The following is a 13,474-nucleotide window of genomic DNA, read 5'->3' as shown; positions in this document are numbered from 1 at the left end:
TATATGGGGGAGTAAATATTCACCTTCCATCCCCGTATATTCAACGTTTTTTTTTTTTTTTTGAATAAAACATACTTTCGCCTTACTTTCTGTTATCAGTAGCTTATCGTTAGCTAGTTGTTTTTGAAGTGATGCGCGAGACTTGACAAATTTTAAAAAGGAGGCGTGGCTTGGAAAGTTTGAGAACCACTATGGTGTAACGCCAAATATTGCTTGTCATCATGGTCAGGTCCATCGCAGATCAATAAATCGTGTATGACTTTTAAAAGCACAACCTTCTCTCAAACTAAGCCGATATGTTGATATATATATCTATGGGATATTAATATTTAGAATATAGAATAATTTCGTTGTCGTTGGCGTCCATCATTGATGACTTCCGATGTACCGGAACAATTGGCTGTGAACTATCTAAGCGCATATGGTAAAAATTACAAACAAATGGGATCCCCGACGCGAATGTTTAACATAACAGTATCCTGGCACCAGTATTTATATGACTAGGGCTGGTCATTTTGAATCGAGTTCAAAAATCTGTATATAGACCTGATTTTCAAATTGAATTGAATTAAATAAAATGCAGTCGATGGTATTTGGATGGAAGTTATACTCACACATTATCGATAATCATTCCAAAATTTCCAAAACCTCGACTACTCAACCAATCGCTTTCATAAAATTTCAATAGTCGAAATTATAACTTTTAATGTATTTGATACACCATATGTTCGTTGTTCTATCACATATGTTATGGTTATTAAAAAATTGTGGAATTTTCGATGTGAGGGTCACTCCAAAAACGGTATTGTCTGATAGTGCCGGTACCGGTCTATATAATAGATCATCGCCCTTTCATTGAAATTGGAAATTCCGATGGATTTTCCACTATATACTCTGTTCAAATAAGGTTATCAAATTAACATTGAAAAAATCGATTTATTTTGCCTAAAAAGAGGATTCATGTTATTTCCTATTCCTACCGATGTAATAATTGCAATTGTAAATACAGGCAGACACGGTGTGTTAATGAGTGTGCAGCATGCTCAATTAATTTCACGCTAACTTGAAATGATTCGATCCGAAATTAATCTAATTAATTTAGATGACGTCATAGCACACAACGAAACGAATCTCGTAAAACTCACAGAAATATTTGAGCCAAATATCTAGCATTCTAGCGAAAAATACAACCTTCAACCACTAAAAATTCGAAAGCAATTGGCCCCGTGAGTAAAGAGAAAAGCGAAACGATTCATTTCGTGTCCAATTATTTTAAATTGAATATTACCGTTTAAGACGGAAAATCCAAAATTTCTGTTTTATGCCACCGACATCGGGGTAATTTTCAGGGCAGAAAGTTTTCTCAGAAAAGGAGCTGTTGGAATCAAGGAATAGTGCGCCAAGTAGAACAATGGTAGTTTAATATTGGTATCATCGAAATGTGACATTGGTACGAAGCAGGGAATCCATTTTAGTCTACAGTCAGTATTTATATTGAAACATATTTTAAATTTTTCAGCTATTTCTAATGCTGAACAGTTGATCACACAACCACAAAGATGGCGAACTGTATTCATTCCAGTGGGTTATGTCTATTTTAACTTCCTTTCGATTGTACTTGCAAGGTTGGTTGGTCATACGTAGTATAGCTGGCGGAGGAAGTGCGCGTTTAATTAAGGATACAGAAATATAATTTTTGGAAAGACCGGACCCGACTAATTTTGAAGTATTGTATACGGATCTTTTGGTAAAATTGGTTGAATAGTCCTGGTATGTGTTATGAACGGTATTTATCGGCCATTCACCCCAAAATATCTCATTCCAGTAATAAAAGAGAAAAGCGATTTTTTTTCAAAACGATGGGAAGAAGAATAATTGAATTCATTTCGGAGGGTTATGTCAATTTTAACTTCCTTTCGATTGCATTTGCAAGGTTGGTTTATACGTAGTATAGGCCAGTGAATAAACAGTATTAATCGGTCATTCACCTCAAATTATATCAATCCGTTAAATATTTATTTAATAATGGTAATAGCTTTGAGATACACGCAATGTTTGAACAGTCCTCATGGTTTAGAGAAAATATGATATTTGATGAAAAAATAAAAATTTCCAGTAACATTTTTCAATTGACTTGTTGAACGAAGACAACGCAACATTATGGAAGTATTACAAAATATGTAGTTGCTTACGCTATAATTGTAAAGTCAGTCTACTTACAATGAGTACATAAGCACGAATAGTGATTTGACGCAAATGAAATTTTTTATTGTTGTCACTTTCAACTATTTAGTTTCAAGGGTGTGCAACCTTTAATACAGGGCCAGATAGGGCCAGATACAAATAACTGGGTGAAACCGCGGGCCACAACTTAATTTAACATATATATATATATATATATATATATCATAGCCCCAGTAGATTAGGAAGTATTTTTATATTGAAGAACGTAGACAACACAAAAATATGAAATAAATATTTACAAAAAAATGCAACACACTTTTTTGGTACACCATTTTCAAAAACAACGGAACTAACATTCTCAGTAACATTGCAACAGTAACAACTTCCGTAAACAAAACAATTGAATTTATCTGGAACTGAGCAGAAGATGTGTACGTATGTTCACATATTCAAAATATAAATATGGCAGATGTAAGTGCAAGTTTACTTTTCTTATTTGGAAAGATTTGGGTGATGCGTTAAGAATGAAACGGAAGAGAAATGAATAAATATTCGGCATGAACAGAAAATCAATTTATATTGAATCAATTGAAAATAGGACAGAATTTGAATATACGTAAATTTTGCATTTAAGGTTGGTAGTTTTTATAATATGCTCAGAATGAAATCGTGCAATATAGTTTTCTCAGCATTGTCATAGATGTAGTTAATTAGCATCTTCAGCATACAATGAATTCAAAGTTGAAGGTATGCATACGCAGACATGCGTCGCAGCTTCACACAAAAATTTTCCGAAGTTTGAGGTCAGGGTATGCTCTGAATAAAATCATGCGATATAGTTTCCTCAGCATTGTGATAGATTTAATTAATTAGCACGTCAATCATATGGTGAATTCGAAATTGAAGATATGCATACACTGACATTCGTCACATATCACATGAAAACTTCCTGATCGCAGCTTCACACAAAAATTTCCTGAAGTTTGAGGTCAGGGTATGCTCTGAATAAAATCGTGCGATATAGTTTCCTCAGCATTGTGATAGATGTAATTAATTAGCACGTCATTCATATGGTGAATTCGAAATTGAAGATATGCATACACTGACATTCGTCACATATCACATGAAAATTTCCTGATCGCAGCTTCACACAAAAATTTCCTGAAGTTTGAGGTCAGGGTATGCTCTGAATAAAATCGTGCGATATAGTTTCCTCAGCATTGTGATAGATGTAATTAATTAGCACGTCATTCATATGATGAATTCGAAGTTGAAGATATGCATACACAGACATTCGTCACAGATCACATGAAAATTTTCTGATCCCAGCTTCACAGAAAAATTCCCTGAAGTTTGAGGTCAGGGTATGCTCTGAATAAAATCGTGCGATATAGTTTCCTCAGCATTGTGATAGAGGTAATTATCTAACATGTCAATCATATGATCAATTCGAAGTTGAAGATATGCATACACAGACATTCGTCACAGATCACATAAAAATTTCCTGATCGCAGCTTCACACAAAAATTTCCTGAAGTTTGAGGTCAGGGTATGCTCTGAATAAAATCGTGCGATATAGTTTCCTTAGCATTGTGATAGAGGTAATTAATTAACATGTCAATCATATGATGAATTTGAAGTTGAAGATATGCATACACAGACATTCGTCACAGATCACATAAAAATTTTCTGATCGCAGCTTCACACAAATATATCCTGAAGTTTGAGGTCAGGGTATGCTCTGAATAAAATCGTGCGATATAGTTTCCTCAGCATTGTGATAGAGGTAATTAATTAGCATGTCATTCATATGATGACTCCGAAGTTGAAGATATGCATACACAGACATTCGTTACAGATCACAGGAAAATTCCCTGAAGTTTGAGGCGGCACAGAATTTATGTCTATGGTTTTGTGCTGTTTAAATTGAACTATGGTTGTTTAAACTGACTTCTTCTTAATTTCGTTTTTTTATGTGATATGTGAAAGCGATCGTCCGTATTGAAACCTCACTTCGTCACTTGATTCCTGCCATTACGAGATGCAAGATTAATATAAATATTTAAAAATGTATATAGGCCAATCTTAGCTAGACTAAATACAAAGAGGAAAACATACTGATGCTTGGTATTGCGCTGCTCTAGGTGACGAACGCTGTTTATCAGATTTTCTTCGATTAGTTAATGAAGGAGTAGAACGAATTCCATCATCCAGACCACGAAAGCAGCAAAATCCACAAAATACCTAAATAAAAGCACGTTTTTGATATTTATAGCTAATTGGACCTAAAAATTTCATCAACAAAAAATCCGTGGCGTGCGAAGCAAACTATGCGAACTACACATAAACCTTTTATCTGATCATTCAAAATCTTCAATTCTAAATTAAATTACTAATGAAGTTCAACTAAATTGCAATTCAGACTAGTGTGACGGAATGAAAAGGTCAAATGTCAAATAATATTAAAATAAAACAACAAAATTGTAAGACAAATATCGGGCCCTATAGCCTCGGAAATGTTCAAGCACTAGAAAATTGGGTACAGATTGTTCCATTAGTTTACGAGAAAAATGATTTTTCACAACAGCCGCAAGAATCCAAACAAAACTAATAACAACAACAAAATTGTCGATGTGTATACATTTCGGTTCTAATTATGTTACCTTCAAAATGATTCTTTTGTATGCCTGTCTGAAACTCTTGCTCAGTAATCCATATATTACTGGGTTCAACGAAAAACTCAGCAGACAAAGACTGCCAAACGTCTGTAATAATATAAAGAACAGGATGAAAAGAATTCAAAACGGCTTCAATAGTGACTTGACAAAATTCAGATGTCTCTTTCGATTCTGTTTGAATCTTGGTGCTTTATTACGATCATTATCATGAAATTTTTTTAAATATATCAAATGAAACGTCATTTTGCAATGAAGAAGGCACTTGGTATAAGAAAAGTATTATTCCATCATTTCACATAGTTGTAAAATGCAAATGTATTATGACACGTATGTTCAGAATTACCTTCTTTAATTCAATTGGAGCAAGATTTTGCAAAATGACTAAGATACCATACGATATCCAACAGAAACTGAAAAATCCGATGATCCACATTGATGTTTTCAAAAGTTGAACTTCGTGTTTTGACCAATTGCTGACAGAAAGTGTCTGCCAAGAAATGATATTAATTAAGATACCTCAAAATTTTGAACTAAAAATTTGAAACACACTCAGGGTGTTGATTCTTGTGATGCAAATAAGGAGTTGAAAAACTAAATTTTCTGGTGTACAAAAATAAAAATCACTACTGCATATATCGGTTATTAATTTGAAAGTCGAAAAACTTAGTGAAACTAAAGTACGACGAGATTAACTTGAAGACTTTTTTGTGTTGATATATCAGAAGAGCCATACAAAATAAATATACTTCATATGCTCCCATACAACATGAGTCGACTAACAATAACGTAAATGAGGACATAGAATCTTTGGCAAAAATATTTTTCCCATACATAGGCACTAACTAAATATTAGGAAAAATTAGCTTCTGCATCTAATTGAACGTATGATAATTAAAGTGAACCATTTCTGTGGATGTTGTTACTTAAATTTTCGATACATTTTTCAATTTTGTGTGAAAACATGATTACCGTTTGTGATTCTCCTTCAGTTTCACTGTTTAGAGTTGTACTTTTCCTTTTTTCTTTATCTTTATCGGCTGAATTGATGAAATAAATTTGATAATTTAATATTCAAATAAACAAAAATAAATATTTAAACATTATGCTTATTTTGACAAGGAAAAGAAGATGATAAACGAGATTTAAAAGCACTGCAATAATATAATCACATAAACTTTATGTTCTTACCTCCGCTGACAGAAGTCAATGTTCCCACAGACGATGAAGTTACTCGCTTTCTACTTTTTCGCATTGCCTGAGAACGATAAAAGTATATTCAGTTTATTACAGAATGTGGAGTTTAATTCGTTCCCATGTTTTTTGAGTAACCTTAACAAACCAAAAAGAATGAATACGCATAAAAAGCAATTCTGTTGATAGGCATATAGCATTATCGAGCATAAAATAAACGGAAATAAAAAAAATAACGTCAATGAGATGTTGCCTACCATCCCCTAAATCTGGCCAGCGTTCCCCCTCGGTCCTTAAATAGGGGGTTAATATGTTGCACATATGTTGGGTTAATTTAGTTGCAGCAAAAAATAATCATTAATATAGCCACTGATTTTTTCACTAAGCCGGAAAACACGATTTACAAATATTAGGTTTTCGGTACATTTACAGTCATCTTAGTCAGTTTCCACCAAATTCGGCAATTATTTTAGATTAGATTTTACGGGCGTGCTATTCCCGCAAAGTTGACCTAACTGACATCATTCTTAACCAACATTAAGATCCTTACCCGCGTCCTCTGGTGGCGGCACCGGAACTTCTTCAACTAAACATAACGAATATAATTTAAAACTAGATTAGATATATGCAAAAGTTGTGCTAATTTTAATATTTTATTTCAATTAAAGCATTAAACAATTCGGGGTAGCACTAATTTGTAATTAAAAAAAGCTAGACTGGTACAAAAATATATACTTACTTTGTCCATTACAGACGGAAAACGTCAAAAGTATAAAAGCAATCACAAGCTTCATGTTTCATTTATATTCTATTAATAAATATTAATAAAATTCAAAACTGATACTTTTAGACTCTAAAATTTAGAGTGACAATTGTTTAAATGCCTAATGCCTGGAAAATCAGAGTGTTAAATATTATATTCTTATTCGACACAATGACATTACAAAGCTATTTTTGTTCGTGTTTATAATTATTTACTCATATTATATAAAATATCCTATTCAATCAAGAAGATGATTGATGATATCTTTATCTCTGCAAAACGGTATTTTATAGGGGACAGAAATGACGAACGTATTCGTCTTTGAACTCGCATAAATTATTTACTTTATGGAGATCCTTCCACTAAGTCATTAGGAGTCATCCTGACTACCTGTATCTCGCCATGTCTGTGTTGAATAGGTCTAATCCGGCCAGTGATCTTTTCTTTCATTTATAATCTATCTAAGTTTGGTTGAATGTTTGTATCTGTTTTTTGCGAAACTTTTATAAAAAAAATGACCGCCATCTATGAAACAACGCAGTCGGATACAAATTTTTCTAATAACTAATATACTTCTTAAAAGCAATGTTAAATAAAGTTCTAATGTTTATTCAATCACTCCTCGATATATATTTTTCTTTTTCAATGATCATTCAAAACGCCAATAAGTTATCGGATGTTGTCATAATGCAGTAAATGTTATATTCCCACATAATATAAACATATTGCTATAAAGGTGAAATATTTTTTTGTTAAGGCGTACTTAGTAGATACTTATACCAAACACGGTAAGAGAATGAACTTTCCTTCGAATTTCTAAAACCATCGTCAAGGTTTAGTCCATCGAAGCAGTATTCAATGAAAATCTTGGCTAATATAATGCCCAAACATCCTGTAACCAGTAGTGGGATTCAGCCGGTTCGCATCGGTTCTATAGAACCGTCTCACGGAATTTCATGAGATCAGCGAACCCGTTAGCATCACACGACTTTTTGTAACAGAACCGTCTGAAAATTCGACATTTGTATGATGGAACCGGCTGACAAAAAATTTGAATCCCACCACTGCCTGTAACTACAAATTAGCAAACACTAACCATCGGCTGTCTCCTGTACAAAATCACAGTCTTAAACTGCTAACAATATAAAATTTGCCTTAATTCAGGCCCATTCTTGTGCAACAAAGTATGAATTCTTATGAATGCTCACCGGTTCAATGAACGTTAATTAAACGATTGAATAAAGGTGTGTCTTTTGGCATCTGAAGAGGATAATTTGTGCTTCATGATTATCAGTAGTTACAAAACATCTGAAACAAATTAATACGCTTATTCATGTAATAAGTCGATGTACAAATATACGTAAGCAAGCTAGTTAAATCTAATATTATATATAATGATATCAACTACATTTTTCCACCAAAACACTGTTTGTAGCAACGTGCATAGTTGTCACTATTCAAGATGATCCAAAATGTTGAATCCGTGAAACTTCATGCATTATAGAAACATTGCTGCGTGCGAAATCCGTATAATAATGGCATTTACATCATTACTTATCGATCTTTAGATCGGTAAGTATGTTGGTAGGTATTTGTCTGTTTGTCTGTCTGTCTGTCTGTTAGATGCACGCAATATCTCACGAAGGCGTGGTTGAATCTGCTCTAAATTTTGCATGTGCATTCATCATATCACGGTTCAGAAGCCTATTGATTTTGGATGAATTATATCGTATAATTAGCGAGGTAATAATTAATTAGTGATGGTACACAAGGTGTCACTGTGGAGTAAGAGCGCTGTTTTGGGGGATCCCTTAACTTTCGATCGATGAGTCTTCGGTCTCTGACCGATATTCTGGTTTCTTATCATGCAACAAACAGTTATTTGCATAGCAATCATTACTAATCAATACAAACTTGAAGCAGGTCAGCAACTAGAAAAAATATATTAAAATGAAATGGATATATTATCTGCTTTGGAGGCTTCTTTTCATTTTTCAATTCCCATTGAGTTCTAGTACATCGGATTATTTGCCCAGCATTTCGCTGTTTTAATGTAATTCACTGGGGCATTCCTATCGCGACAAATGGGGCACTTTATTCCGTTACGCTGTTGTGCCGCGATATTTTCAGCAAACTCTTTGCTTTGCGGTATCAATTCGCGACTTTTGTGACTACATATTAAGACATTGCTCTCTTGTTACAGATAATTGTACTTTACTAACGCAATAAGAAATAGTCAGTTTCAAGCTTTTATTAATTCCTGGTGAGAGTAGTTTTGATAATATATTTCTTTCCATTCTACTTCAATGGGCATCTTTTTATTTTCTTATAGACGAATTATTTCGGCTGTTGTACATTTAAGTTTTTTGTGATATTAGAATGTGTGCATGAACTAATGTTAAGTCCAACAAATTCAAGGTCATTAGTTATTTATAGCTTCAATGACTTTGAATGAAATGACGAGCCAATCATTTGATTTTATGAACTTCCTTCCTAGTCTTTACACGATTGAATAGAATTTAATTGCGGTTATGGTAACGCCCTTGTCACATCATGGCTATTCTCTATAGTCTATGACGCTATACCATCGATTGTTCATCTTTATATTGTTACATGAGTACTGAGTAGATAATATTATACCATCTAAAAGTCGAGGTGTTTCATATCTTGGGCTCAATATTTTTATGATAAATTAATAGAATTCACAATTCTAATTGTTGAAGTTTTTCTACAATGTATCTATCATATCCTTGATTTGCTTTGTACATCTTCAACTCAATTGTACAAATAACTTAACTTGACCTCAAACGGTGTTAATTGGGTTCGGAAGATTTAAGTGGGCTTTTAAAAAATGCGTTGCCTAAACCCCGGAACGGTTTATTACCGTTTATTAGGTTATTTTATCACAGAAAATTGTTAATTTCGCTTTCCTCGGTAGCGCCCAGTCTAGTCTCATCGGCGGGTTGCATAATGTCTCAGAATGACGTTGACAGAAGTTATTTTCAAAGAAATTTTTTTTACCCCCTCAATATTCACGGCCCAGTGATTTAGGGTTATTGCAGGTATTTGAGAGGTGTTATTATTAATAGAAAGAGAATCGGCATAATTGGAAAAATCTTTGTGGATCATTTTGACGGAATTTTTATACGTACTCCTAAGTCACAGTCTCGCGATTTTGGCTTATTTCAGACATCAGACACATTTCTCGACCCATTTAACGACCTTTTCACATTATCCAAACTTTACCTGGCGTTATCATCACAGGAAGCGCCGCTTCAAATATTTGTATCGAAGGTCAAAGGTAGTATAAATTGCTCTCATATTTCACACAAATATGTTTGCATCAATTGAAAAAAAACAGACAAATTTTTATTGCAATATCGGGTCTCACAAGAGGTATAGTATAGCCTTGTAGCCAATGGCAACATGAAATCGATTATTCCATTATTTGCGGAGAGGTTTCATTTACTCACTCCACAATTACTCCGCAATTTTTATAACCACTTGATCTAATTAAATAAGCTTTGTTGCAACCAGGATCATGACCCAACGTACCTGACGATATATAATACAGTAATGTATAATACAGTAAATCTCATATAAAATATACTAAAAAAACTCATCCAACTTTGTCTTTGAAGTCGGAAATTAAATAATGCTTTTTAGAAACCCAAGACTGAAACGTTTTTACGGCTTCAACTGCAATGGTTGTTATCATGTCAACTATCATGTCAAATGGTTCTGTATTTAGCAGTGAATGGAATAGTTCAGGAAGGAAGCTACTTCACACCTTAAATTTGTAAATATTCACATAGATATTTGGAGCTTCTGTCTCTTTGGAAAATTCTTCTTGTTTTCCGCGATTACAAGCCCCAGTTCGTTTAAACATACTTTAGCATTACATCATTCATAATAACTAGGTAATTCTTGCTAGAATTACGGGATTTTCTAACTTCCCTTCTACACACCCTTGCATGGTATGCAAGGTGAGATATATAGATTTATCAAAGCAAGGGGTAATATGTTCTGTAGTAATGAACCGGTACACATTTTTCCATAATTTATTGTTGTTTGTTACATTGTCATATATCTCCCCTGTGTTTTACCATAATCTTCAATTATACCAACCCAAAATATTGTTTCAAATATATATTTTACATAGTTTAAACAAAATGGATCTTAGCAAAATATGTGCTATTTAATGATATTTCCTATGTAGACTGCGTCGGGACTCAAATTAACTCTAGCATAATTTGCGTTGCACGAAATTCGAATAAGCACTCTTTTTTTATAATTTCGTCATTCTGTGTCTGATATAGTCATTGTCTGTCTATTCAACAATCCCATTACCTCATGTTTGTTGCTATCTAAAGATAACATCTATCTCCGGATTGAAGAGAATGGTATACTCTGTCTCAAGAAGTCCGTCCGCCTTATTAAAGTGTAAAACATTTGAAGGGTCGAAGTAAAGTGATTCGAACGTTTTTAAGGCATCTCTTAGAAAATATTTTAATGATATTGATGATAAGTATGTACTACCAGAAGGGGCGGATTATGCCCCTTTGGTGCCCTAAGCACTGAAGACTTTGGTGCCCCTCATGTGTAATTTATTTATAAAAACAATAAACCACATAAGTGTATTATCCATTAAAAATAATCACAACCAACAGTTAATAAAACCACTTTTACGAACCATTTTAAACTTTTTAACTGTTATATATATCCGATATATATATATCGGCCGTTTACTGCCGATATGATATATCGGCCGTTTACTGCCGATATGATATATCGGCAAACACACAACATCGGGCCTATATAACGGTTGAGCTCTAATCCTGAAGGTGTGTGACAATAACGATTCATGATTCCAGTCTCAACGTGAATGAAAATACCAAAGAATACCAGTCACAACTGTAGTTTGCAATTTTACCGGTACCTATAGTAGTCTACCTCAGGGTGGCTCAAGGTCGCTAGGTTGAAGGACCGCAAAAACGTTTGAGGTGGTCGAAGAAAACCCAAAAGTGATCGAAATATCGCGAGTTTACTTACTTTAAATTTAATAAGCAACGAGAATTTACCGTTCTAGTTAGACCATTATTATGTTGCATAGATGGCGTTCTTCTAAAGAAGATATATAAAGCCTTCAGTTATTTAAAAAATGATTCCCTAAAATTAACGTTGTATTTTCTGCATCTCGCGCTTGATGTTGCTCCAAATTATATTCTTTCGTGACAGATATTACTTGAAATCAAACTAAACACTGTGTGATGGGCAAGGAAATACGTTTCCGCCGTGTTTTCCTTATGCCACTTTTCTTTAGACACTCATTTTATTACGAATTGTTATATTTGAGTAATTTGAAAACTTGCAGCGTGAGCAAGCTTGGTGCCATCGTCAAATAACCAGCAAGTCCGTCTAAGTTGATATTTTGGGACCTTGCTTAAAAAACAAGATTGCGCGGCGTTAAGTCGGCTCTGCGTTTCGTCACTACTGTCACATGGCCCACGCTTAAAACAGAGGAGTGTTTTTACTAAAAAAAACAGGCACAAAGAGTTAGAAAAAATGGTTTTAATCTCGGGATTCCAACCCCAGTTGGTTTATTGGTCCAATTGTTGGAGAGAAAAGAAATTTTTTTAAACAAAAATGCAGCAACAAGGATAATACTAAAAAGATAAATCAACAACAATTTTACGAAGCGCATCATAGGCCCATTTCGTGTCCAATATATAAGTTTCCGTGTTTACTTTTGATAAAGAAGGATAATATAATACTCGACTAAAAATAAGCTAACATTTTGAAGTTTGAGTCGTATGGTGAACTCGTAATATTTTAAATAAACACCAACAAAGTATATAAAATTCTGCTATTAAAATTTCTGTGGTGCCCCTCTTTGCTTGGTGCCCCAAGCACGTGCTTATATTGTTTAATAATTAATCCGGCGCTTACTACCAGGCGGATTTTTCATCGGGTAGACTGGTTGCAGTCTAATCAAGATATAACCGCTTTCTTTTGCATTTGTGTGATGATAAAAATAAGTAAGACATTCAAAAGTGGACTCAGTGAAACTGGTAAATTGTTTAGTAAACAACTGCCACATTGCGAGATCACAATAAATCAAGTAGTATCTAATGTTTCAATCGTGTCTAGGAAATTGAGAGATTATAAGATTCATATAGAATACATTTTCAAAACTGAGTTTTCCAAATACTTCCAATGGTTATATATCCAACGATCTGTCAGCATGTTTTATATTCTAATTATCAATTTAAGAAACTGCTCTTGGTATGAGAATGCACAAAACAAAATCAGTCATCCATTTCCAATTATAAATCAAGTTTAGCCGTACATCAAAAACACATAGTATTACGTCATGAATTTCATATCCGTTTTCGTATTTTTGTTGTTACCATCTATAGTACGGTTTTCCTAACTGAATGAATGATAAATGAATGAATGATGTTTTTGTAGAGAAGACCAAATCAGGTAAATCAAGTGACGTCATGAGAGGAAATATTGCGGTAGGCTGTGATTGAAGTAAACCACATCCGTGTGATTCGCTACTGCATGTTTTCCTAAACGTCCGGTACTGTTGTTGTTGTTAATTACAATAGAGCAAGACTTCTTGACGACTGTAACACATGGATGCATACTGTAG

At 33.8% G+C, this 13,474-nt stretch overlaps 2 protein-coding genes across 3 annotated transcripts in view; one reads left to right on the top strand and one right to left on the bottom strand.

Annotated features, from left to right (window-relative positions):
* LOC120344932 (myeloid differentiation primary response protein MyD88-like) overlaps positions 1 to 13,474 on the top strand; it is a 179,651-nt gene that overhangs the window by 55,066 nt on the left and 111,111 nt on the right. The gene's annotated exons all lie outside the window — the stretch shown is intronic.
* LOC144422927 (uncharacterized) lies at positions 3,641 to 6,932 on the bottom strand. The gene is made up of 8 exons (XM_078112961.1): positions 6,793 to 6,932; positions 6,604 to 6,639; positions 6,051 to 6,117; positions 5,832 to 5,899; positions 5,206 to 5,349; positions 4,848 to 4,949; positions 4,303 to 4,428; positions 3,641 to 4,212 (listed from the first exon to the last, which is right to left on the bottom strand). Exons 1-8 carry the CDS (start codon positions 6,799 to 6,801, stop codon positions 4,156 to 4,158), a joined length of 609 nt encoding a protein of 202 aa, XP_077969087.1. The 5' UTR covers positions 6,802 to 6,932; the 3' UTR covers positions 3,641 to 4,155.

Source organism: Styela clava, chromosome 5, assembly GCF_964204865.1.
Source record: "Styela clava chromosome 5, kaStyClav1.hap1.2, whole genome shotgun sequence".
NCBI lineage: Eukaryota > Metazoa > Chordata > Ascidiacea > Stolidobranchia > Styelidae > Styela > Styela clava.
This window is presented reverse-complemented; position numbering and strand designations above follow the sequence as displayed.